This window comes from Notolepis coatsorum, assembly GCF_963971535.1.
Source record: "Notolepis coatsorum genome assembly, chromosome: 3".
NCBI lineage: Eukaryota > Metazoa > Chordata > Actinopteri > Aulopiformes > Paralepididae > Notolepis > Notolepis coatsorum.
The window spans coordinates 34185630-34212204 of NC_140167.1; the positions used below are offsets into that span (position 1 = coordinate 34185630).

Here is a 26575-nt window from a genome sequence, read left to right on the forward strand (position 1 = left end):
TGGCTGTTGCTTGCTGCTGTCGCGCGAACTGCTAATACTGTTGCTACCCTAAACACAGCTAAACTTCGGGTCTGGATGCACCCTCCTGCATTATCGGTTGTACTACTAACGCAACGTGGCTGACTATACCACCGGTCTTCAGCGCTGCGCGCCCGGTAGTCTACTGGAGTCAGACGGAGCCGTTAGCAGCATGCTAATACACCGCACACTTACTACTATAACCCGTTAACTATAGACGTTAGTCCCGTTAACTCTAGATGTTAGTCCTTCGTTCTGTATCGCTTACTCACACACTATCGCTGGTACTTAACCCGTCAACTAGCAAGTACTTCTTATCACCCATTGCTCGTTCCAACGGGGCTCTCTTCTTATCACCCGTCGCTCGTTCCGACGGGGCTCTTCAACAGCTCTCCTTCAACGGGGCTCGTTTGAGCACACGCCCGCTGTGACTGCGACTGTTCACGGTCAAGTCCACTGCCGAAGAGAGCTTCCTGGTCCTCTCGCCCCCAGGTAACTCCCTCTTCCTCGTTGCTTTCCTCTCTCCTCCGCTCCACCTGCCACCACTGCCACTCCGCCCCCTGCTGGCAACCGCCACTGATCCCACTCTAGGACCACTCCAGAAAGGGAGAAAAGGTGCTTCAATGTTATTGTTAGTGATCCATACTGAAGCCGAAGAAGAGTAGCACCTCACCTCGTCATTAGACTGGGCGAGCTATCCAAAGGAACACTGTTTATCACACTTTATACACACACAGGGAAAGTAACAGTTAGTTAGCACTTCTGAATACTTAGTAGAATATTCAGGCTGCTACATTATCTTATCTTATCTTATCTTACTTGGGCCCTCTGCAAGTCGATCAGATGGGCGGTTCTTGAGAAAATCTGAGGACAGACAGACAGACAGACAGACAGACAGACAGACAGACAGACAGACAGACAGACAGACAGACAGACAGACAGACAGACAGACAGACAGACAGACAGACAGACAGACAGACAGACAGACAGACAGACAGACAGACAGACAGACAGACAGACAGACAGACAGACAGACAGAGACTCCTTCCATCAATTATCCAACAACCTTGTTCACATTTGAAGAGAAATTAGGTCAAGGTTGCTCACACATGAATTCATTCAAAGCCCAGTGCTCCTGTAAAGAGCTCAATAAAAAAGCAATGGAAGTGCTTAAAGTTATACTGTAGCAGCATTGAGCTGTGGGCCTCCCAGCAGACCCGTATCCAGGTCCCTTAAGTGACTTTGATAGAACCAGAACCTCTACATCAGCACAGTGCTATGATATCATGGGAATGATGCAAACTGGCACCAGGTCCAGAGCAATGCTGTTAATGGGTACTTTTAGGGTCTCTAGGTTGGTAGCATGGAAAAGGTTTGGCTGCCATGATTCAAAGCTGTTTTACTGCATGGGTCGAAATAGCATTCAGAGCCTCCAATGCAAGAATCTCACGGAACGAACCGAAGGTCAACAACACTATTTCATCCTATTTCGTCACACACACACACACACACACACACACACACACACACACACACACACACACACACACACACACACACACACACACACACACACACACACACACACACACACACACACACACACACACACACACACACACACACACACACACACACACACACACACACACACACACACACACACACACACACACACACACACACACACACACACACACACACACACACACACACACACACACACACACACACACACACACACACACACACACACACACACACACACACACACACACACACACACACACACACACACACACACACACACACACACTTTGAGTCAGAAACAAACATAGTATCAATGAGAGTATCAATAATATACCTGAGTGGGGGCGGCTGGGTAGCGCAGTGGAGAATGCACTCGCCTACCACCGCAGAGACTCTGGGATCGAATCCAGCTGTCAGTGGTACCTCCAGCTTGGTCAGTCGTCCCTATTAAGTATTAACACAATTGACAGTGTTAGCGGGTGGGAAGCCGGTGGGGTGTATGTCCTGGTTGTTGTAAACTGCGGCTCCTACTGGTCGGTCGGGGCGCCTGTTCAGCACGGAGGGGATCGGGGGGAAATAACATGAACCTCCGCACGCGTTACATTCCCCCAGTGAGACTCCTCGCTGTCAGGTGAAAAGAAGCGGCTTGTCACATGTATCGGAGGAGGCATGTGGTAGTTCTACACCCTCCCCAGGCAGACAGGGTGTAGAACGCGCAACGACCAGGAAGGGAATTGGCATAAAATACAGAAAAAGTGAGAACAAATTTAATAAATTAAAAAAAATATATATACCTGAGTGAAGTATAGTAAAACGTTAATCTTGCGTTAAAAAAAATAGTGGCGTTAAAAGAATTGTGCGTTAACACGTTAATACTGAATCTGTTGACAGTGACTACGAGACTTGTGTGGATAATGTGACAATACCGAAAGTACATTTATGGGATAACGGGCAAATTTTCTTGGTTATAAAAGTCATTCGGGTGTACAGTATGAATCCACAAATTCCACAATCATCATCATCATCAGCAGCAGCTCCATGTTTCATCTATTGTTAAACAATATATAGATCTTTTTACATTTTGATATAGACAATAGAAACACAAGCAGGAGGAAGTCACACAGCCTGACGTAAGAAGATGGATACAGTACCTACAAAGATACAGTAGACACCATTATGAACCCAGCCAGACATGGGGGAAGGCTAAGAGAATCATCAAGGACTCCATCCACCCGAACAACTGCCTCTTTGAACTGCTGCGGTCAGGCAAGCGATACCGGAGTCTTAAGGCGAGCACAGAAAGACTCAGAAGAAGCTTCTATCCCCAGGCCATCAGGCTGCTCAACGAACAATAAACACTATGCAACAACCATCAAATGCACACAGCACACACACCCACACGCACACACTCACTTAAACAAACAACACACTGCAGCACCCACTCTCCACACTTTAGATCATAAACACACTTTACACTTTATATTTATTGGTAAAGGATTTGCACTACAACTCGTACACCTTACTGTAAATTGTACCTAAATTGTACCTCATCCCATTTCTGCTCTGCACTATATAGTATTGTATATTAGTACATTGCATAGTATATTGTATATTGTATGGTAACTCAGTTACTTCTATTCTGCATCGAACATTGTACATATGTCTATACTGAACACTGTGACCTCTATTTTTACTTCTATTTTACATGCTATACTATTTTATTTCATACTTATCTTGTCTAGCACAGTCTCTGGAGCGTAACAGTGAGAAGCATTTTGTATAAAAGTATTCTGTACTTCTGTATGACAACTATTAAAGAAACTTGAACTTGAACGCACCAAAACAACAATAGAGCCATCGCACTATTACTGTTTCCAAAGCAATTTAGTTTGATGGGCTATAAATCCTGTTCATACTGAAGCCACTACGGGGGATTAATGCACCGGTAGTTTTCCTAAATTAGCCTAGGCCGTCAAACTAAATTGCTTTGGAAATAGGTTTCATTTGTTGATAAATTCGCAGACCAGAGTCTTTATCCTCTGGTCTCTGGCTCTGGAAACAGGGTTGCTCAAGCTCCCAAATATTTGAACGAACGCTTTGAGATCATACGTAGGAATCTCAAACAGTATATGAATTCTGTTTTTCGGGGAGATATTTGAGCTGCCTTTCTTGTTGACACAGACATAATAGAAAGAGGCGATGGTACAACCCAGTGGAATCTTCAACCGTTGCTTCACACGTTGTATCTCACACACAAATGGAGCCTTTTTGGGGGGGAAACCGGGAGAGATTTACCACGGCCGCTTGCTCTTGAACATGGAATTATTCTGACGTCGAATGGAAACGTTGGGCTGTGAGTTGCTACAGTATATCACACCCGTACAGTGCAGTATGTGCCGTTTGGCCAATAAAAGTAATAAGAAGCCATAAATGTAGCTGCACAGAGATTCTTTCCTCTGGAGTCATCTATTGTTCGCAACATGCTGTTCCATTTGCAACATACAAGATTTCCCACTTTTTCCGAGCTAATTCAATGGTCATTTTTCCAGAAATGGTTGTCGCCCCCCAGCCAGCCCCCCTTGCCCCTGCCCACCTCCATTGTGGATTGTGGATAAGGTTTCAGGCTCGAGCACGAGCGTTGCATAACATTTATATCTGGGCAGTCCTGTTGGAGTGAAATGGGGTGCAGTGGTGGAGTCAGTGAGGAGAGAGAAGCCATTCAAACCCTGCTAGTGGAACACCATCAGCGCCTGTCTCTCCCACAATCCCCCACAAAAGGAAGCAGGCAACACACATTGTATGAAAGCACATTTTCACTGATAGTTTTGTGTATTGGGGTTTACGGAACGAACCGAAGGTCAACAACACTATTTCATCCTATTTCGTCACACACACACACGTCACACACACGCACTTCCACCCTGCTTATATTGGCCATCACCCCTTCCGACTGCTTTCAGGAAGTGCGTGCGTGCGTGCGTGCGTGAGTGAGTGAGTGAGTGAGTGAGTGAGTGAGTGAGTGAGTGAGTGAGTGAGAGGAGAGAGAGAGAGAGAGAGAGAGAGAGAGAGAGAGAGAGAGAGAGAGAGAGAGAGAGAGAGAGAGAGAGAGAGAGAGAGAGAGAGAGAGAGAGAGAGAGAGAGGGAGCAGGGGGTGTGAGTCCTCAGCCCTTGTGTGGGTGAATGTAACAAAAAAAGCAGCCATTTAACAGGTTCCTAAGTTCCTTATTTTCTTTTAAGTTATTTTGTGCATCATTCTGTTTTGAATTTGATGCAAATTTGCAATGCATGGTCATCCTTTTGTGTTAAAGGGCTGCATAAAGCAAGCATTTGTTGACTCTCATGTTGATAAGAGTATTAAAACTTGAAAAAGATCCGTTTAAGGTAGATTTAGAACAGATACAAAATATGTGATTAATTTGTGATTAATCGCGAGTTAACTATGGACAATCATGCGATTAATCAGATAAAATATTTGTATCGATTGACAGCCTTAGTTTTTGTTACATACCCAATGTTTGCAGGTCTAGTGGATCCATGGGATTTTAAAACAATAAAGCCATAAAAGAAATCATGTAAAAATACTTTTTTTGATTATGTTAACTTGTGTCAATTACAAGCAATCTAGACAGTATATGTGGTTAATATTTGCCATTTACCTCTGCTAGATCATTCATCAATAACGTTTCTATTCTTCTTTTGTGATAAAATATGAAGAATCCATTATTAAAATAATCCATTATAATCAAGACATGAATTTTACCATTTTTACTTGTTTTCACCTACAACTTCCACACTTTCGGGTCCAGTGGAAATTCAATGAAAATGTGTCCCTTTATATGTTCTTCACATAAAATGAGTCAAGGCCAACGAGTCTCAGGTAGAAAAGATAATTCATTGTATGATTTCTCTCATAGTAAAGATTGAAAACAGGTCCCACCGACCCGAACACCACACAAGGGTTAAGCTCCTTTGTGTCTCTAGCTTATAATCAAGACTTAACTGTACAAGACCATCAAATTGTCAGTAGTGACCGAGCATCAGTACAGAGCTGGTCAGCCTTTTGGTCTACAAGCGACAGCATGGCGATCTTTTGAGTTTAAGTATATTTCCATGTACACCTCTCTCTCATACAGTGACCACTTTCCATCATTATCCCCTTGTGTGGTCGGCCAGGAGCTCATGTGTGATGACACCTCTTGTTGGTTGACATCATGTAATGGGTTTGGATGCATGCACACAAACCACAAACACTCTGTCTCTCTCTCTCTCTCTGTCTCTCTCTCATACCTCATTCAAAAGATATTTAACATTCCTGGTTAACAGTTTTCTGCAGACGTTTGAGTGGCGCGTGGGCCATTATCTCATTAGTCAAAAGGTGTGCATTCGACAGAAGGGCTAGCAGCACAATGGCTGAACGAGGCCTGATGTCCATTATCGCCATCACTCGCGAAGCAGAGGGCTCAGTGCTTGTATAGCTGGCATGCAAAAAGCAGCACGGATGAGTTGGTGTCTGCCTGTAAACGAATAAGCAAAGACAGGCCCTCAAGGCAGGACAAAGTCCATCCAACATAATCAGACTGTGACATCATTTGCCGGAATTCAGCAGTCACTGAAGCCCAATGTATCATCTTTCTTCACCTACACATGCATCCAGAGATGACCCGGCTCAATACCACACCACCCATATTTAGAGTGTTGTTTTTTGTGTGCTGGTTTTAGTATTTATTTTGAAAGAGATTGAAACTTGAGAAATACATGTATATAGTTTCAAGTTTCAAGTTTCTTTAATAGTTGTCATACAGAAGTACAGAATACTATTATACAAAATGCTTCTTACTGTTACGCTCCAGAGACTGTGCTAGACAAGATAAGTATGAAATAAAATAAAGTAGCATGTAAAAAGAAGTAAAAATAGAGGTCACAGTGTTCAGTATAGACATATGTACAATGTTCGATGCAGAATAGAAGTAACTGAGTTACCATACAATATACAATATACTATGCAATGTACTAATATACAATACTATATAGTGCAAAGCAGAAATGGGATGAGGTACAATTTAGGTACAATTTACAGTAAGGTGTACGAGTTGTAGTGCAAATCCTTTACCAATAAATATAAAGTGTGTTTAGGTGATCTAAAGTGTGGAGAGTGGGTGCTGCAGTGTGTTGTTTGTTTAAAGTGAGTGTGTGCGTGTGGATGTGTGTGCTGTGTGCATTTGATGGTTGTTGCATAGTGTTTATTGTTCGTTGAGCAGCCTGATGGCCTGGGGATAGAAGCTTCTTCTGAGTCTTTCTGTGCTCGCCTTAAGACTCCGGTATTGTTTGCCTGACCGCAGCAGTTCAAAGAGGCAGTTGTTCGGGTGGCTGGAGTCCTTGATGATTCTCTTAGCCTTACCCCTGCACCGCTTGTTGTAAATGTTCTGGAGGGTGGGAAGCCCCCCTCCAATTGTGCGTTCCGCTGAACGTGTCACTCTTTGTAGTCTGCTTCGGTCTTGTGCAGTGCTATTCCCAAACCAGGAGGTGATGTTGCCAGTCAGGATGCTCTCTATTGTACATGAGTAGAAGTTCTTAAGGATCTTCTGACTGAATTGGAACTTCCTTAGGCGCCTGAGGAAGTAGAGGCGTTGTCGTGCCTTCTTCACAACACTGTCAATGTGTGTGGTCCATGTCAAGTCCTCGGATATGTGGGCTCCGAGGTACTTAAAACTGTTCACTCTCTCAACCGGTGCCCCGTCGATGCTGAGGGGGCTGTAGTCCCTGACCCCCGACCTCCTAGGCTTATACAGCCTTAAGTGTATCAGTTGTGTGTATCAATCGTCTTTGATTTAAAGGGGAACTATCTTATAAATGGCCTTTTTGAGTGTTTAGCATTGTTTCCTAGCTATGTGAACTTATATTAATATGATCTATGTCTCAAAATTCTCATATTGGCGCATTTTTCCAATTCTCCTCTCACAATATTCACCCTCACTGAACTGAGTCGTTTGAAAATGTGCCTATATGTGATGTCACATAGTCACTGCTGCATGTTAATGTTCAGCAGACGGCGCAGGCCACACAGTGGTTTAGGTGGCACCTGCAGCTGCGGCTGCAAAACAGCTCGAAATCTTGAGGTAGAAAAATGCTGTTTTTGAGGACTTGATTAGAAATACAAAACAATGAATAAAAAAAAATATATATATTACAGAGGTGTTCCATAGACTCACAGGAATTGTGTAAAAGTGCCCAAATAGTGAAAGAAATAGTAAAATAGTTCCCCTTTAAGGTACAAGTGTTAAACCATTTATTCTATGGAAGGTTTACATTATAGTATGGTATATCATGTTCACCAAGCTATGCCAGCTCCAAAGCCCCTTGTAAGCCCCCATATTTCCCTCTTTAGCCTTTAGAGACCAAGCGTGGATTATGATCAATCATTTACCATTTACTGTACCAGTGCTTCAAATGCATGTCAAGGTTCCAAAGACATGCTCCAAAGAACATGGCATGTTCTAAAGAACAGCTGAAAGAGAAAAAATTCTTTTGGCCAATAATTTTGGCAACAAACCATCTTCAGGCGTGAATTATGACTGGTTTGGTTCCTGAACCTCCACATACGAATACAGAGCCAGGTTGGCATAATGAGGCGGATGGCAACTGCTACTTAAAAACACTGTGTGTACCATACCTGGCCAACTACGATATGTGACAGAGGAAGCCCCTTGGACACAGCTATCAAGACCAAAAGACAATTATCTACTAATCCGGATTGTCATTCTAACGGCTCCGTGACAACTGGTTAACACTGTGTTGTTGACGACGTGTATTTCTCTGTGCAAATGTTAGCCACATTGATTTATTACTTTTCAATCTCAATCTTTTCCATTTCAAACCAGGGCAGTGCTAACGGTTTCCCCCCAAAAGAAGACTTACCAAATGTCTTGAGTCAGGCCACCCCTCAGGCACTTCTAAGATTGATAGGCTACCATTGAGGAAAGATGCTTCCAAGACGAAGCCAAAACAAAGATGTGCAAGTTTCCAGGGCACTCCTCTTTTCTGTAAGAAACATTTAAGGTTCCTGCGGTAAAAAACAAACAAAAAGAAAACATAGCCACAGGGGACAGTGGGGTGGATTCTCTCCAGGTTAATGGCAGGGAGGGAGAGATACTATGCACTAACTTACTCACGGTGAGTAGTGGCAAATTCCAGGCCTCCAGGGGAAAAGGGGAAGAGTCAAGCTGCCGGTGCAACAACACTAGCCTGCTGCATCATGTAGGCTACTGTCTAGTCACATTCATAAATTACAGATATTTTAATTCTGTTCCAGGTCAGCTCGCTGAATGGAATGAACACGTGAGCAATGGAGCTTCGCAGGCATGACTAGGAGCCTGGAGGGTTATTCTTTTCAGAGGGAACAAATCAAGAAGGCAGGGGCATTAAAGGGGCATCTCGACGGGGCAATGAAAGTGTTAAAGATTAATAGTGCTGACTCATAAACTGTGTAATTTTGACTATATACTGTGCATATAGTATAGTATATAGAAGTATAATATAGAATAATACATTATATAAATAATATATAGATAAATGTGTGTGTGTGTGTGTGTGTGTGTGTGTGTGTGTGTGTGTGTGTGTGTGTGTGTGTGTGTGTGTGTGTGTGTGTGTGTGTGTGTGTGTGTGTGTGTGTGTGTGTGTGTGTGTGTGTGTGTGTATAAATGAATGAACCTAAATATGCAATTTAACTGATAGATACACAATATGTATTTATTTACATTAATTTAATTGTGTTGATGTTTCCATTTCTGCTAAATAATTATGTACATTTAGTTTGGTTTGGTAAACATTGCACTTAGTCTATCAGTGTACTGTATGTGTGTAGGGGCAGGCACAATAAGAATGTTCTTCTTCCTGTTCCTTTCGGCCATGGAATTTAGTGGAGCATATCAAGTGAACTATATGTACTAGGGGTGTAAAGGTACGCGTATCCGTACCGAACCATTCAGTACGGCTGTGTACCGAACGAATACAACGGTATGTTAACCACTAACAACCGCCCATTTAACAAATCAATTATTAATTTCAATATAGAATGTTCGTTGACAGCCCCTACAAGTACAATTAGTTACTGCACACTACATCACCCCTGAGTGGAACATGGAAAGCCAAACTTTCCCCCACTGTACCGAAAACCCGTACCGAATTGTGACTTCAAAACCGAGGTACGTATTGAACCATGGTTTTTGTGTACCGTTACACCCCTAATATGTACTGTTGGACTGTAACAATTCCATGTACGAATAAATACAAATTAAATGAAATTAAATTAAATAAACTGTGTAATTTCAGAATCAAAGATTTGTGTGCACTTTTCGAAGCTCCTTTGATCTCTGTGTAATCACCCCTAGGGTTACGACATTGCATGAACTCATCACAATGCAATAATCGCTGTTGCAATGTGATACTTGTGGCCATTTGATAATTACACACTGTAGAAGTGACACTATTGTCCACCACTGACAGGTGTTCACATAAAGTGAATTACTGAAGCGGAACAAACGTCAATTCCTTCTGAACAGTCTCATTGCTGCAATGATGCACATGTTGGATTTTGTCTCTGCAATATTCCCCCAGCCGGTCCCTGCAGTCTCGTCCAATGCCTGTGACCCACTTGTGTCAAGGCAATAACTAATAGGCCAGTTGGTAACTAACCAACGATGCTGTCATGCCTGGACCTGCACAACTTGGCCTCACGTAGAAAGTGGGCTTACATATCTAAAATACCCTAGTGTGTCATTAGCCTTTATGACAGTATTTAAATATACACGACTTCATGATCAGGAATTGCAAAAAAAAAAAAAAATGGTTGGTGTCACAGGTTATTCTTTCCTGTTTTGATACTCAGGCGTTTGATAGATGGCCAATGCTGAAGCATCGTAAATTCTGAAACAAAGCAAAGACTAAACACACAGAAACACTCCCACCCAGAAGACTATACCTCACTGACATGTGTATGCTCATGTGTGTACGTTTCTACACACACACACACACACGCACGCACACAGGCACGCGGGCACGCACGCACACACACACACACACACACACACACACACACAGGAGGAGCACATAGAAACATAGAGTAAACACAAGCTATCTATGGGCTGTTTCCGCTGGAGTATTGGCTCGGCTTAGTGGGCATTCATCAGATCTTGGCACGTCACTACACTACCCTCTCTTCTCACTCCCTGCGCTCCCTCGCACCCTTGTCAACCCCACCTCCCACGCGGTGAGGTCACAAGCGCACCCACCCAGACATGCCTGGTCATACCGACGCTATCTGACGCCCTCCGAATCTTTCCCCGAGACTATAGTCCACCTAATAGCCTTGACACACACCCCACGCCCCGGGAACACAACCTTTAGGACGCGTTTCCATCAGAATGACGCCTTCGATCTCTGAAGCGTCAGCGCTGGCTCTTCTTCTCTTCCTGGAAGTATCACTAATGTGAGCTTGATGGGTTATAAATCCAGTGTGCCTGCCTGTATAGACCCCAGGCTCACATTCCAGTGGTGTGTATACACTGGCAGAGAGGAACAGGTGTCCAGATGTTGTGTCTCCTTCACTATATCAGGGGTCCGTAGATCTAGGTTATTTTTAGACCTCACCGCTGTTTTAGAGTGCTAGTCATCGTAGCGTGCGTGGGCGGTGTGGTGAGTCTTTCTTTTGTTTGTCCAGACTTATTCCATGTCTGTCACACACACACACACACACACACACACACACACACACACACACACACACACACACACACACACACACACACACACACACACACACACACACACACACATTAGACGGTCCTCCTCAGTGTTGCTACACATCCACACACATCTGGTTGGGTATTCTAGTCCAAGAATTAGCTAACAACATTGATTTAGGGGTAAAAAAAATGTAAATAAGTCCACTCCACATGCTCCTATCTCCGGCCAGGCCCGGGGGTGAACCACGGAGCAAGTCTCAATGAGCAAGGAAGAATGGCGTCATTACATGGCAGTGGTCTGGAGTCTGAGGTCTTCTTTACTGGTAGGTGAGCACATAGATACGGGAAAGAGAGAGCAAGAGAGAGAGAGGACCGATGTGGCTCTAGGCCACAATACTTATTTCACCTGGTTGGTGATGTCATGACGAGGAAAGAGTCCAAGCCTACTTGATCAAATATTTACATTGTGGGGGTTAGAGTTGTGCCATCTATGAATTATTCTGCACTCAAAATGCAAAATACAAATACAAAATCTGGTATTATATGATGCATTAACTACATCCAAGTCATAAGAGGGTAAAGGTGAATCCTTGAAATGCCCACTAGCCTATCATCATCATCATCATCATCATCACACCCCTCCCAAGACACACAGATGGGGAGTTCAAGTTGGACTCGTAGCTCAATGAGGCCCTAGTGGTTAAACATCAAATTGCAAAATAGAAAGATGAACGTAGCCTACTCAAAGCATTAGGCAACAATATGATAGTTAAACGTGTTAAATTGTTAATAGAAATATATGCATAATGCTGTATAGTTTTTTAAGGGCCTTCATAAAATGTTTAATCTATAGCTACTGACGTTTTTATTCTAGGCCTGGATAATGAAGACTATTTGGGATTTGGGGGGAAATAAAAATAACGAAATATAAAAAAGATATACAGTATTATCATAAAATGACAATCAAACAGGAACGCCCTACCCAAAGCTGTAAAGGAATGTGAATCACTACCCACTTTCAAAAACACCCTCAAAGAACACCTACGGGAGACTGCAATTCGAAACTGGCCCCTGTAAATGTCCTAACCCAACCCCCTCCAATGTACAGTAAATGACCAAGTATGGTGTTGTCAATATTCCAATGTACAGTTTTGCTTTAGTTGTACAGTGTCCCCCACCCACCCACCCCTCCTACCCAACCCCCCCCCCCCCCCCACCCCCCCCACCTCCAATGTACAGTCCCCCCCCCCCACCCCACCTACCCAACCTCCTCCAATGTACAGTTTCTACGTCAAATGTATATACTCTCTTTTCTGGACTCTTTTTGTATCACAAACAGTACTGTATTTGCAAATCTGGAATGTCATAAATGTATAGATGTAGCAGCAGTGTTCGAATTATGAGGGGGCCAATGGGGGCTCAGCCCCCATAGCTAGAGTCTGAGCCCCCATAGTCAAGACCCCCTGTGGGGGTCTCAAAAAATTAATATAATTTTTTTTTTTTTTTTTAATGTACGAATTAGTATTATTTATGTTACCTAAATAAATTGTTAATAGATCATATTTTTCTTTTCAGTTTTTAAAAGAACAGAGTAATTAATGTTGTGGAATAGGCTGCATTTCACCTCCAAGCCGCTATGCGTCGCCCATGAGCGTCGCCCATAAGTTTAACGCTACTCCAACCTAGTGAAGAAGAAGCAGCAAGCAGCTGCTGTAAACAGAAGGCTGCCGGTCCGTGTCCTGCAACTGAAAACATAAACACTAAACAGTACGTCACATGCCGCCAAAAAAAAGGCTCAACCCACCGCAAGGCTGTACAAAGCTGGACAGCTTTGGTTTTATAAAAAGGCCAAAGACTGACGCTGTTAGTGCAGCAGCTAGCAGTGCTACTGTCACTGAAGTTGACACTGCTAGTGCTAGTACTAGTGTTAGCTCTGCTGCTCCTGTGCACAGTGCGCTTACTGCGCCGGTTGCCACTGCCAGACCCGAGTCTCCACCACTAGACCTAAAAAAAATTAAAAATAAAAATCTAACCCTAACTAACCGTACTGTCATGCACTTGTCCTAATAAACTAACCTACACTGTAGCACTCAACACTTTGATGAACATTGTTGCTCAGCTGATAGAGTTGTGCCCTTCCTGATGGCTTGTCGTACAGAACTTGTAAGTCGCTTTGGATAAAAGCGTCAGCTAAATGACTAAATGTAAATGTAAATGTAAATGGACTGTGCTGCTACTCAACCACCACAATGCTGGGGTCCGAGTCAGTGGAACTTTTGGAAAAATAAATATAGCTGGTTATTTGCCAAGGAGGGATGCATTGGCTGCCTTCCGTGTAAAAACGCCAAGACATTGTTAAATAAATCATTTGGAGCCCATTTGGCAGAGCAGTGGATGAATGGGACTGTGACTAGCTCTCAGAGCAAGAAGTTGAGGATGAAAATATACTTGCACAGTGATAGCATTGCTCATAAGCAAGCTATAGAAATAGATAGTCAAAACCAGAAGGAAGTGCTTCCAAACAAAGTGAGCGAAATCACATCTGCTTTGCTCAAGGAGACAGCCAGTTAATTCAGGGCAGCATATACTGTTGCTAAAGAAAGGTTGCCGTATACCAAATTGAACCCCCTTATGACACTTAATGAGTTGAACGGTGCGATAGTCGGGCCAGCTCACCGATCCGATCATTCTTGTGCACAGATCATAGAGCACATTGCCACAGAGATTATTTATTTAGATTTATACAAGTATTTATTTTATGTTCATTTTATTATCAGATGATAATGTTACTTACTGTATCCTGATAAATGCTGCTGTTGTGCCATACAACTATTTATTTTCCATTAGATTATTTTGTTTGTTGTTTTTGATTTATAAGTGCAGAGACAAATAAATGTTAATTCAAGTTCATAAATTTGGTCTAATTTTTCAAATTAAATTGTTGTATTTTATCAGATGCAAAATGCAAATAAGTAAATATGGCATTATATATCAGAGGTGAGTAAGAAAATGAACAAATATTGATGGTTAAGAATGAGACTGAATAATGACATCACACAATAGTCTAATGATTAGACTGTTGTGTGATGTCATTATTACTTAGTATTAGACTAATCCTAATGAGATGTTCCTCTAAATATGACTTCGAAAACAGCCACAATTTCAGGAAAAAAATAGTAAAAAAATAAAATTCAGGGGGCCCCCATAGCTCTCAGGTGATAATTCGAACCCTGTGTAGCAGTACTGTCTATCTGTATGTCTTGTATATAATGTTATGATGAATTGAAAATGGGGGACCCTGATGTAAACAAGACGAAAGTCTTTCTCTGGTCTGCATCCCCTTAACGATTGTATGTGTATTGAGCTGTACTGTACTGTACCCATTCTGCAATCTGTTAATAAAGTTTTCAATCAATCAATCAATCAATCAATAAACAGACCGACGACTCTTCAACAAATAGCAAAACTAAACTTTAACAGGAAGCGACCGTTTGGCTCCCGTTCGTCTATGAAATATTTATCCGGTGATGGCTTTGGAATGCCCCCCCCCCCCCCCCCCCCCCCCCCCCCCCCTCCGTGCGCGTCTCGGATATTCCTCTGACTGGCTGTGAGGTAAGAGGATAAGTTCGTCCCCTTTCTCCTCGGGATGTTCTGATTGGCTGAGGCACGCGCTCAGGAATGTCATGAAACTATTTAAATAGCCCGTTATGTCCTCAGTGTCGGTAGAATCATCTGAGCATCGGAATAAGTAGCAGGAGTTCGCAGAAAATATTAGGAAGATTGAAACAATTCTATTTAAAGGAATACGTGTCTCTGGAAGACTTAGAGAAGAGAGAGCAAGACAATAACCATCGAGGACAAACAAGGACTTTTTCTTTGAACACAAACAAGTTTTTATATATTCCAAGACATTTTCTTCTTATCAGGTTTGTATTTTTTTTTTATAATGTGGAACTCCACAACATCGTTTCAGAAGTTGTTTAGTGTGCCTGCATGTGGCTATATATTCTTTAGGAGTATGACGATGAAGTATCATTATATACATATTTTAAAACATCTGTATTCTTTGGTTGAAACAGGAGAGATTTGATACCTCAAGATGCTGCTGTGTGGCATCTTTCTGATGCTGATGCTTTGGAATTGTGAAGGCGCCAGAGTGGCAGGTGAGTGTGGACATGAACTGTAGTTGAATTGCTTATTATTATTATTATTATTATTATTATTATTATTATTATTATTATTATTATTATTATTATTATTATTATTATTATTATTATTATTATTATTATTATTATTATTATTATTAAAATATAGAATAATATTTATTTGCTTTGTGCACCTTTAGCTGTTTTATATTCTAGGTTAAACTTCTACTTTAAACTATAGAAGCTCATGAGTTTTTTTTTTCTTCATCCACAGAGAGCGGTGATGATAACAGTGTGTATGACTTATTCGAGCTTGCAAGAGTTAACAAGAGGCATAACGGAGTCACCTTGGTGAAAGGCGAAGATCCCTACAGCCCTGCTTACAAGGTGCTCAACCCAGACCTGATCCCCCAGGTTCCCGACCTCCCCTTCAGGGACCTCATCGACTCCATCCAGGCGGAGAGGGGATTCCTCCTCCTCGTCAACTTAAAGCAGGCTAAGAAAACAAGAGGCAGCATTTTGACCATCGAAAGGAATGATGGCTCCGGACCTATTTTCGAAATCACTTCTAACGGCAAGGCGAAGACTTTGGACGTGGTTTACTCCACCGCGAACCAGCAACAGGTCGTGTCTATAGAAGATGCGGACTTGGCCACCGGACACTGGAAGAATATCACGCTGTTCGTTCAGGATGACCGCGCGCAACTTTTCGTGGGCTGCGAGGAAATCAACGTATCAGAGATGGATTTGCCAATCACACAGGTTCTGACCCAGGAGGTCGCAGACATTGCCCGTCTAAGGATTGGGAAGGGAGCTGTGAGGGACAGATTCATGGTAAATATGAAATAGATTTCTAACCTGTTCAGTTGAACATAAACTAATGCATAGGCAAAATTGATCTGATAATGAATGCACTTTTTAAGGCTCTGTGTTTTCCATTGTTCTTGAGAGAGCATTTCACTTATCTAAATTTTTTTTTTAATTAGTTTTACTTAAGTTCAATGGCTTGATGGAAAATCTCTAACGGAAATGTTTATTCCTCCAGGGAGTGCTTCAGAATGTGCGCTTTGTGTTTGGGACCACTCTGGATGCTATTCTAAGAAACAAGGGATGCCAAAGTGGAGGTGAGTGTTGATCAAAATAAATAATAATAGAAAATATGAATTGCAATATTCTTTCTGCTTCATGAGTTGGTGTACAACATGAATGTGAGATGATAGGCATTCCAGATATCACATCATCACTGCAGTTCATCATGCAGCGTATGGAAAGTAATTGTGTCTACCCTGCCCTTCCCCCTGCAGCTACCTTGACTGATGTCATGACCCTGGACAACCCAGTCAACGGCTCTAGCCCCGCCATTAGGACTGATTACACTGGCCACAAAGCCAAAGGTGAGACCTTTCTCTCCCTCGGGGGACAACGTCATTGATTCTCCTCTTCAACTGGTCTCAGTTCAGTCCTAAACTTTTTATTCAGAGGTGAGGTAATTGACTGGGCTCTTCTCTCCCGCACTCAGATCTTCAGACTGTCTGCGGCTTCTCCTGCGACGACATCTCCGGTATGTTTAAGGAGCTCAAGGGACTCGGCGTGGTCGTCAAGCAGCTGTCAAACGAGCTCCGCAAAGTGGTAAGCATAGGGAGCCAGCTGGGCCTGCTCTCTGTCATCCCCCCTGCCTCCCTCTCTCTCTCTCTCTCTCTCTCTCTCTCTCTCTCTCTCTCTCTCTCTCTCTCTCTCTCTCTCTCTCTCTCTCTCTCTCTCTCTCTCTCTCTCTCTCTCTCTCTCTCTCTCTCTCTCTCTCTCTCCCTCGTTCAATTTGTCTGTCTCTCTGCTTCCATTTAATGCATTCCCAGTGCGTAGGCACTTGTCACTGTAATAGCAGCCACACGGGCCAGGTCCCCAACGAGACCCATGTGAATAACACTAAATATCCTTGGCTGTCAGTTGACTTTGAGCTGCTTCAGTAGAGTCGAGCAATGTCTTCCTCACAACGTCTGCCTCTGATTCATTCGCACTGGAACCTTGGCAACGTGAACGTTTTCCATGCACGTGTCTGAACACAACCCCCTCACCCCCTTCTCTCTCTCTCTCTCCACCAGTCTCAGGACAGCACACTGCTAATGAACCAAATGAAGATCCACAGCGGAGTCTGCCTACATAACGGCATCGTCCACAAGGACAAAGATGAGTGGACAGTGGACGGCTGCACCGAGTGCACCTGCCAGGTGAGCGTTGTCACACCTACAGGAATGCTACCCTCAATTTGGCCAGGAATCAGCTCTTATTTCCTGTGTCCGTGCTGTGGGGAAGTGATAATAGGCCCCAGTGTTTAGGGAAGTACCCAAGACCCTTTATAATCATGTAACCTTAGTTCCTGTCTCTCAAGCCGTTAAATGACCCTTGAAACCATCGACAAAACACCACAGGTGTTCTGAGGCTTGGGTTCTGACCAGCCTCCGGAAAACATATACTCTGGCTGTTCATATTATTATGGGATTGGTTAGGAATTAGGTTGGGGTAGTTTTAGTCATGTTTACATTTCCTGTCAACACAGCAGGAGTCCACTGACCCTGACAGAGATCATTACATTGTTCCCTAACATAGCAATTAGGTTTGGCAAAGCCTCCCTCAGCAATGCTTCAGTGGTTCAGGGTCCCCCCCCCTCCAGCAGGGGTTTCTGTAGCCAGACCCTAGTCTTTATCCTTGTACTAATCCAATTGTCCCTCTATGCAGAACTCTGCTACCATTTGCCGCAAGATCTCCTGCCCCCTGATCCCATGTGCCAATGCCACCGTGCCTGATGGCGAGTGTTGCCCTCGCTGTGGAACCCGTAAGTACTGCTCCATTTCTGGGGAATCATTTTGAATTTTCATCCGCCTACTTGCATCTTGTGAATTTTCTTACAAGTAATTTCTCCAAATGCTCTTAATAGTAACAGCCTTGCTCTTCCATTTTCTTGCCCCCTTACAGCAAGTGACTATGCGGAAGACGGCTGGTCTCCCTGGTCTGATTGGACCCACTGTTCAGTGACTTGCGGCCGGGGCATCCAGCAACGTGGACGCTCTTGCGACCGCATCAACAGCAACTGCGAGGGCACCTCTGTGCAGACCCGCGACTGCTACCCCCAGGAGTGTGACAAGCGCTGTGAGTTACCACTCTGAACCATTCCAGATATCTGTTCTCAGAATGAAGTGCAATGACCTAATGAGCTCATCGCGTGTGTCCTCTGTCCACAGTCAAACAGGATGGTGGTTGGAGCCACTGGTCTCCCTGGTCTTCTTGCTCGGTCACCTGCGGCGAGGGCGTTGTCACCCGTATCCGCCTCTGTAACTCCCCCACCCCCCAGATGGGTGGCTTGGACTGCCAGGGACTGGGACGTGAAACCGAAATCTGCCAGAGGTCACCATGTCCCAGTGAGTTGAACTGCAGTGGCTTATGTGTCTTTACACGAGTGTCTCAAGTTCAAGCACCTGTTCATTTGTCCATCTTGACGTGGGTTATTAAAATGTCTTTCTTTCCTCTTCAGTCAATGGAGGCTGGGGACCCTGGTCGCTGTGGAACACCTGCACTGTCACATGTGGTGGAGGAGTCCAAAACCGCAAACGTCTCTGTACTGACCCCGCCCCCCAATATGAAGGAAAAGACTGCGTCGGTGATCGCATTACGTCTCAAGTGTGCAACAAGCAGGCCTGCCCTATCGGTGAGCATCCAATATTCAATGATTACAAAGAAATAATACACAATCCACAACTGTTCAGTCTTTGAAAGTATTCTTTGTTTCTCCCTACAGATGGTTGTCTGTCCAGCCCTTGCTTTTCGGGCACTAGGTGCACCAGCTTCCCTGATGGCACCTTTAAGTGTGGAAAGTGCCCACTTGGCTACAGAGGAAATGGCGTTACATGCAGAGACATCGATGAGTGTAAAGAGGTCCCCGATGCCTGTCACATACTAAATGGAGTCCACCGTTGTGAGAACACTGCACCCGGCTACAACTGTCTGCCCTGCCCCACACGCTATTCTGGTCCTCAGCCCTACGGAAAAGGAGTGGAACAGGCCACTGCTAAGAAACAGGTTAGTATGAGCAAGCACTGCTCTGCTATGAACATGTACGGGTGTATGTAATTGATCCTAATAGCCTTGCTTGCCAGCATATCTGAATCCTGTGTGTATTTTTCATTAGGTTTGCACACCCCGTAACCCGTGTGCGGACGGCAGCCACAACTGCAACAAGCACGCCAACTGCATCTACCTCGGCGTCTTCTCTGACGCAATGTTCCGCTGTGAGTGCAAGCCAGGCTACGCCGGAAATGGACACATCTGTGGAGAGGACACCGACCTGGACGGATGGCCGAACACTGACCTGCTCTGTGTGGAGAACGCCACCTACCATTGCAAAAAGGTAGCCAGACCCTGCCTACATGGACAGGAGTACAATAGGCTGTTTTATTGCCTATTTCCACTGTATCATTGTGGTCATTGCCTCCCTAACCGTTCCTTTGTTTCTCTACAGGATAATTGTCCCAACCTGCCCAACTCCGGCCAGGAAGATCACGATAAAGATGGCCTGGGTGATGAGTGTGACAATGATGATGACAATGATGGGATCCCTGATGTTAGGGTGAGTCTCACAGTTCCTCTTGCGGGAATCTTGTTCTCCTCAGAGACCAGAGGTTGCAATCAGCAGAGGATCTCTTTCCTCTGGGCGACAGGAATGTTCGCCTGCATGTTTCCACCCGAGAGGGAAAGTGGAAAGCCAGTAAATTATAAATAGTATAATATCATTCGGGAGCAAAGCTAGAAGCTCAGGACAACGTGGCTTGTCGCCCGTAATTCATAGTGCGGATTGAGAAAGTCAGGGATGAAGAATGCTGTGGTAACTGGTAAGCAGCACATATACTGGCTCACTCAGAGTGGAATATCAGATTCCAGCACAGACCATATGCACGTCTTAAGCCCAATTCTTTTTTTTGTTATGACTATAATTTGTCAAGTGGTAACACTTTGATGTTCGGCCATGTTTAGTAACTGGATTGTGCTTGTGTTTCTTCATGAATTTAGGACAACTGCCCAAGAGAGTATAACCCCGCCCAGTATGATGCGGACAGGGATGACGTTGGTGACCGCTGTGACAACTGTGTGTTCGAGGCCAACACTGATCAAATGGACACGGACAACAATGGGGAGGGTGACGCTTGTGCTATTGACATCGATGGCGACGGTAAGCAATCTCCACAAATTACACCTACACCCTAACAAACCTGTGCATTTTGGTAGAGTTGTAAATGCCCCCATAACGCGTCTGAGGCTAATACAAGTATGTTTTCATTTGACAGGCATTCTGAACGCGCCGGATAACTGCCCTTACGTTTACAATGTGGACCAGAGAGATACTGATGGCGACGGGGTTGGAGATCACTGTGACAACTGCCCCCTGGAGCACAACCCTGACCAGGTACATATCATATCTAAAGCCCTCACCTCTCACCTCTCCATTACATAAGCATTAGATAGCTACATGTCTCATGTAGAACCCTGCAGGAGCCAAGCCCAATGATTGCACCTGTGTTCTGCTTTAATGAAAGAGGAATGTGTTCCCTCTCCATCTCTCTATTCATCCACCTTTTGAAAAGATATGAATGTGTGTCTATAGTCTTGCCACGGCGCAAGGACACTGGATTCTTGTCTGAGGGGACATTGCTAGCATACCTGAAGACAAGAGACTACATTTAATAGTGCTGAGAACAGTACCTCTCATATTGAGGCTGGTGAAATACACTGACGGGTATTGAAGTGAGGACAAGCATTCTATGGTGTAAGAATCTTTCTTCAAGAGCTTCTTCCAATAAAGGAATTCCGTTCTCCTACAGATTGACTCCGACTCAGACCTTGTGGGAGACACATGCGACAGCAACCAGGACATTGACGAAGATGGTCACCAGAACAACTTGGACAACTGTCCCTACATCTCCAACGCCAACCAGGCCGACCACGACAAAGATGGCAAGGGTGACGCTTGCGACCACGATGATGACAATGACGGCATTCCTGACGACAAGGACAACTGTAGACTGGCCTTCAACCCCGACCAGCTGGACTCAGATGGTGAGTCACTGTTAACTGTGGCTCTGTCAAACACTGGTGCCATTCACTGGACCCACATCCGGAATGAATAAATACATTTCCAACTACGGAAAATGCTTGATCAGTGGGATAAGTGGTCACAATTACTGTAACTCTTTGTTGTTCTGTGGTTTTCACAGTGTCCAATTTCCAATGTCTTAATATGTCTTTGTTTTCTCAGGTGATGGTCGCGGTGACATATGCAAAGACGACTTCGACCAGGACAACGTGCTGGACATTTACGACGTGTGCCCAGAGAACTTTGCCATCAGCGAGACAGACTTCCGCAGGTTCCAAATGGTTCCACTGGACCCCAAGGGCACCTCCCAGATCGACCCCAACTGGGTGGTCCGCCACCAGGGCAAGGAGCTGGTGCAGACCGTCAACTGTGACCCTGGCATTGCTGTTGGTACGTATCACATTGACAACCTACTGTAACAAGAAGAAAAACACACCAGTAATTACAGTTGTTACCGAAATTGCAGTGCCATAGAAGCAGCAGTGAGCCAGATCTAAACCATCGCTTTTTTTCTGTTTCAGGTTATGATGAGTTCAATGCAGTGGACTTCAGTGGAACATTCTTCATCAACACCGACAGGGACGACGATTACGCCGGCTTCGTCTTTGGCTACCAGTCCAGCTCCCGATTCTACACAGTGATGTGGAAACAGATCACGCAGACTTACTGGTCCCACACCCCCACAAGAGCCCAGGGCTACGCCGGCCTGTCCATCAAAGTGGTCAACTCTACTACCGGCCCTGGCGAGCACCTGAGGAACGCCCTCTGGCACACCGGAGACACCGCTGGACAGGTGAGCTTCGACACTCTACTCTTGGTTAACGGCTCAATGTTATCGATAGAAGATTGAAGTTAGGAGGAAGTTGAACAGTTTTTCTCATTTTGGCCTTTGCGATTCCTCCTCTGCAGGTGCGTACTCTGTGGCACGACCCCAAGAACATCGGATGGAAGGACTACACCGCCTACAGATGGCACCTGGTTCACAGACCCAAGTCTGGACTCATTAGGTGAGTTTAAAATCCCACGTTAGCGCTGAGGAGGATCCTCTCTCAGCTTCAGAAATCAAAACAATCTGAAAATGCTCATAGGGCTGTCACATTATTTCAGAATTTCTAATTTAATTTCGAATTTACATAAAAACGTGAGATTCGAACTTGAAGGGAGAAATTCGAATTTGAAATATCTTTTATTTATTATAATAATAATATTATTCTTAAAAAAAAAAAGTCAGGTCATATAGGTGAGACTGTGCTGAAAAGAATGATACCAAACATACCATGGTAAAAAAAAAGTAGCCAAGACTTTGAAAGTAGCTTAGACTTTTTTTAGGTTTAGGTTTAGTTTTTTATTTTGTATGTGCTAATGCGGCTGCTTGTTCTTTTTCCCAGAGTGGTGATGTACGAGGGCAAGAGAATCATGGCCGATTCCGGAAACATCTACGACAAGACGTATGCCGGTGGAAGACTGGGCCTGTACGTTTTCTCTCAGGAGATGGTTTACTTCTCCGATCTCAAATACGAATGCAGAGGTAAGACACTCATACAGCAGCACAGTAGTCATATTTTGTCTGGTACAATATATGCACATTCTGCCGTAAATGTATAGACTTTGATTGTAACACCATCTTTCTTTTCTTTCAGATACATAATCGGACCAAAGAGGGCCTCTCAGAAGAATGTATCTATCTGTGTCAAAATGAATATGTAATGTAAAGACCCGGGACAATTTTTTTAACTCTTTCCTTTGAGACGTGCACATTGGTGGAATGGAGAGTGAACAAGGAGAGGCGAGGTAAGCTGACCTCAGGACTTAAAGCCAGTGGTAACCATGACTCAACCACTGCGCCGTACACAAGATTGAGCATAGCATTGCTCAGAAGAAATTGGCCCTCTTGCTCTCTTGCTCTGACCTGCATAGGAAGAGAGCCACATAGGTTTGCTATATGCTCATGGACTATAGTTGGTTGGTGGTTTCACTCTCTACAGCTGGGGTTCCTAAGGGAAGAGTTTTTTTGTTTTGTTTTTTTCAATAATTAATTCAGATCTGCTGTGGATTCGAGAAAACTTGTTTCAATATGAAGAAAGCATAAGCGATGTTGTTTAGAATGGGCCCGCGGTGCCCCGTTTGAAGGAACTCTTGAGGGACCATGGACAGTATGGACTGACTGTTACTAGCAAAGAGAGCGAATGTTGTCTGTGTGTGTATTGTTACCCAATAAGGGCATTGTGATGAGGACACCCACGCCATTTCTGTAGTCAGAAAGCCTTTCAATTTGATCATCTGATTTATTTTTAACAACCCCGCCCCACCGACCCGGTCTCGCAGACGTGTCTTTGCGAGGTCTTCGGTTAAATCCAAGACGTAGGGCTGGCCCACATCACCAGCCTTCTCAGGAAGGAACAGCAGGAGGTACGAGGAAAGAGAACAAAGGCATGACAGAGCAGGGCCGCCACCAAAGCCGCCAGCATGCACTGCTTAGTAGGAGCAGTACGTTATCGCTGATCATTATTCCGTGTCAAGGGACATAAACAGCAAGGGCCAGTCTATTTCCTGCCGTGAGAGGACCGTGGTTACTATGGCTGTACATACGTTCTTATTTATTCAGGTTGTCACCAGGGATTATTTAAGTGACATTTTCTACCGCATTTCTCAGTCATCTCTCTCCCTCTCATGGACGTGGAAAAAATATCAGTAACCCATTCCAAATAACTGGAACTTTGAAATGCCTTAAAAGGTCATCCCATAGGAAGAAGTAGAATTATATTTGATCCAAATGTTGCAGAAAAGGAAAAGAAAAGGTGTCACTTGTTTCCAAAAATGATTGTTCTTCTGCACAGTATGGATGAGCGGTGTGTGCCTGAGCATGTGTGTACATTTCTGACAAGGGGGAAAAAAACACAAAGAAAACCCCATATGTACAAATATTACCTCATTATTATTTTTTTTGGGATAGAGGCCAACAAAACGTACAAGTATCTTTTCCTAGCAGCAAGACATAAATCGGTTGGCTTCCTTTTGTTCTTCAGCAATACCTTTTAGTACAATCATTTATATGCTGTATATAAGATGTTTTTGTAGCAGGAAACTCCCCAACAGGAACGTAATGGATCAAATAAATGTTTGTGTTTTAACTATGTGCTTTATGTATGTCTTGTGCATTTTTAATTGATAAATTATTGTTACGTCTGTTTTATGTTAAGAGGTTATTTCATTGTAGATATATGCTATTTAAATAATTTATCAAGAAACGTGACCTATTATGGAGGCGTTTCTGTTTGTATAAACTCGTTTGCACACTGACATGAGGATGTCTTTGTTGTTCTGGTTTTGTATTCCTGTCTTTTTTTATTTTCCTTTTTGGTTTGTTACTATTCGTGAAGCTTTTCTATAAACATTTGTACCATAGTTTTTACCCACAAAGTGCTGTTTATACTCCTACAAGTTATTTTGTAATGTCAAATGAACAATAAACCTGCCAAATGAACACCATTGTCTTCAAGTGTCTTTCTGGGCTTTGCGGGACAAATGTACAATCGTTTACTAAGGAGCTGAGTAGTTTGAGTCAAGGTCTTTCCTTGGCCAAGATGTCTACTGTGAGTGTGAGGCATACTCCCTAGAAAAGCAAAGGGAGCGCGGAGCCGTGCCGTGTCAACCGACTGGAATCCATTAGCTGAGTGAAGCCTTGGAGAAAGGGAGTATCCTTGGGAGTCAACAGCAGGCAAATGCAACATGAAGTATGGCCCACTTGTGGAACACATCTATCCAGATCTGATTACACATTATTACCCAGGCATTTCCCTCTTGTCTTCAAACGGCAAGTGAGTAGTAGACATGAGGAATTTAGCACCCTTAAAATGATAATTTCACTCCCTTTAATAAAGTCCACTGAGGTTATGTCTGTTGTCGGCTGGACTGGCTGTGGTGTTTTCTCACCCGTACCACCTGTCGTGTCCATCGAATTGCCCACAATTGTTTCAAAACGTGAGTGAATCCTCATACAATGGGAAGACATGCACCTAGATGAGGCATTTCACACTCAAGGTTCTGGCTCTCGGGGCTTCTCTGCAGGTGCTAAGAGACCCTGCACTGGTATACGATCTGCAAACAGAATTAAAACTGTTGATTTAGACCATTTACTGGGCTATAGCGGTGCTGCAGTCAAAGACGGTGTTCAAGGCCAGCAAACCCAGACAGTCCCACTTTACCACAGGCCCCTTTACATCAGAACTGACCTAATCCTTATGGAATGGAGGCCAGTGGACTGTACTGTATACCACACTCATTGTTTTCATTACCGCAGATGAACAACAGTATCCTGCCTGCTGTAAAAGGCAACGTATTGCCCTGATTACACATATTATGATACGTATTCCTGTAACGCAGACCAACCATATAGTGGTTCTGTACATCCAATTAACCTCAAGGCAGACTAAGGCACGAGATGTTGAAATATAATATCTATGGGAGCCGTAAAAAGCGTAGTGAGACATTAGCTCTACACACGTCAACAGTGGGTGCCAGGTTAAGTGCATTACATGATTTGAAAGGTGGAATCTGCACACAGAGGAATCATTCTAAATACTTCTTTATTAATCAGACAACATTTTCGACCCATGGTGGATCTTCGTCAGGTCGATTTATAAACGTCATTCCTTCAATATACAAACTCCTGCAGTCAGCTGCTACATGATGTTACTCCGGGAGTAGACACAGATGAAGCTCCTCATAAACATTGTTATGGGCTATAATTAGCAATATGCCCAGGGAACACACAGTTATACATATAGGACACAAATATATATAAAAATACATCAGAAATTACATTACTTGTGAATTATATGACTTACATATCTCCTATGGTATAGGACCATAGTGTTTAAAAAAAAAAAAACATTATGGTATATGGGCTTATAGTTTACGTACTGTAGTTTACGTAGTTGTAGAATAATTTCTTGTTACCTTGTAAAGAAAAACAAAACATATACAGTACCTTGTATTGTATA

At 43.7% G+C, this 26575-nt stretch overlaps 1 protein-coding gene across 1 annotated transcript; it reads left to right on the forward strand.

Annotated features, from left to right (window-relative positions):
* Positions 1–15027: 15027 nt before the first annotated feature.
* Positions 15028–25056, forward strand: thbs1a (thrombospondin 1a). The gene is made up of 22 exons (XM_084309702.1): positions 15028–15214; positions 15368–15451; positions 15708–16267; positions 16479–16557; positions 16738–16827; positions 16953–17062; positions 17533–17658; positions 18167–18263; positions 18404–18577; positions 18670–18846; positions 18960–19133; positions 19224–19504; positions 19614–19832; positions 19944–20051; positions 20492–20651; positions 20767–20885; positions 21301–21535; positions 21735–21962; positions 22094–22365; positions 22482–22579; positions 22961–23100; positions 23213–25056. Exons 2-22 carry the CDS (start codon positions 15388–15390, stop codon positions 23218–23220), a joined length of 3519 nt encoding a protein of 1172 aa, XP_084165828.1. The 5' UTR covers positions 15028–15214; positions 15368–15387; the 3' UTR covers positions 23221–25056.
* Positions 25057–26575: the final 1519 nt, after the last annotated feature.

Coding starts and splice junctions, on each gene's coding strand:
- thbs1a (XM_084309702.1), top strand. CDS start 15,388: ATGCTGCTGTGTGGCATCTTTCTGATGCTGATGCTTTGGAATTGTGAA. Junction 19,833..19,943: donor CCACCTACCATTGCAAAAAG/GTAGCCAGACCC, acceptor GTTTCTCTACAG/GATAATTGTCCCAACCTGCC. Junction 21,536..21,734: donor CGACCAGCTGGACTCAGATG/GTGAGTCACTGT, acceptor TTGTTTTCTCAG/GTGATGGTCGCGGTGACATA.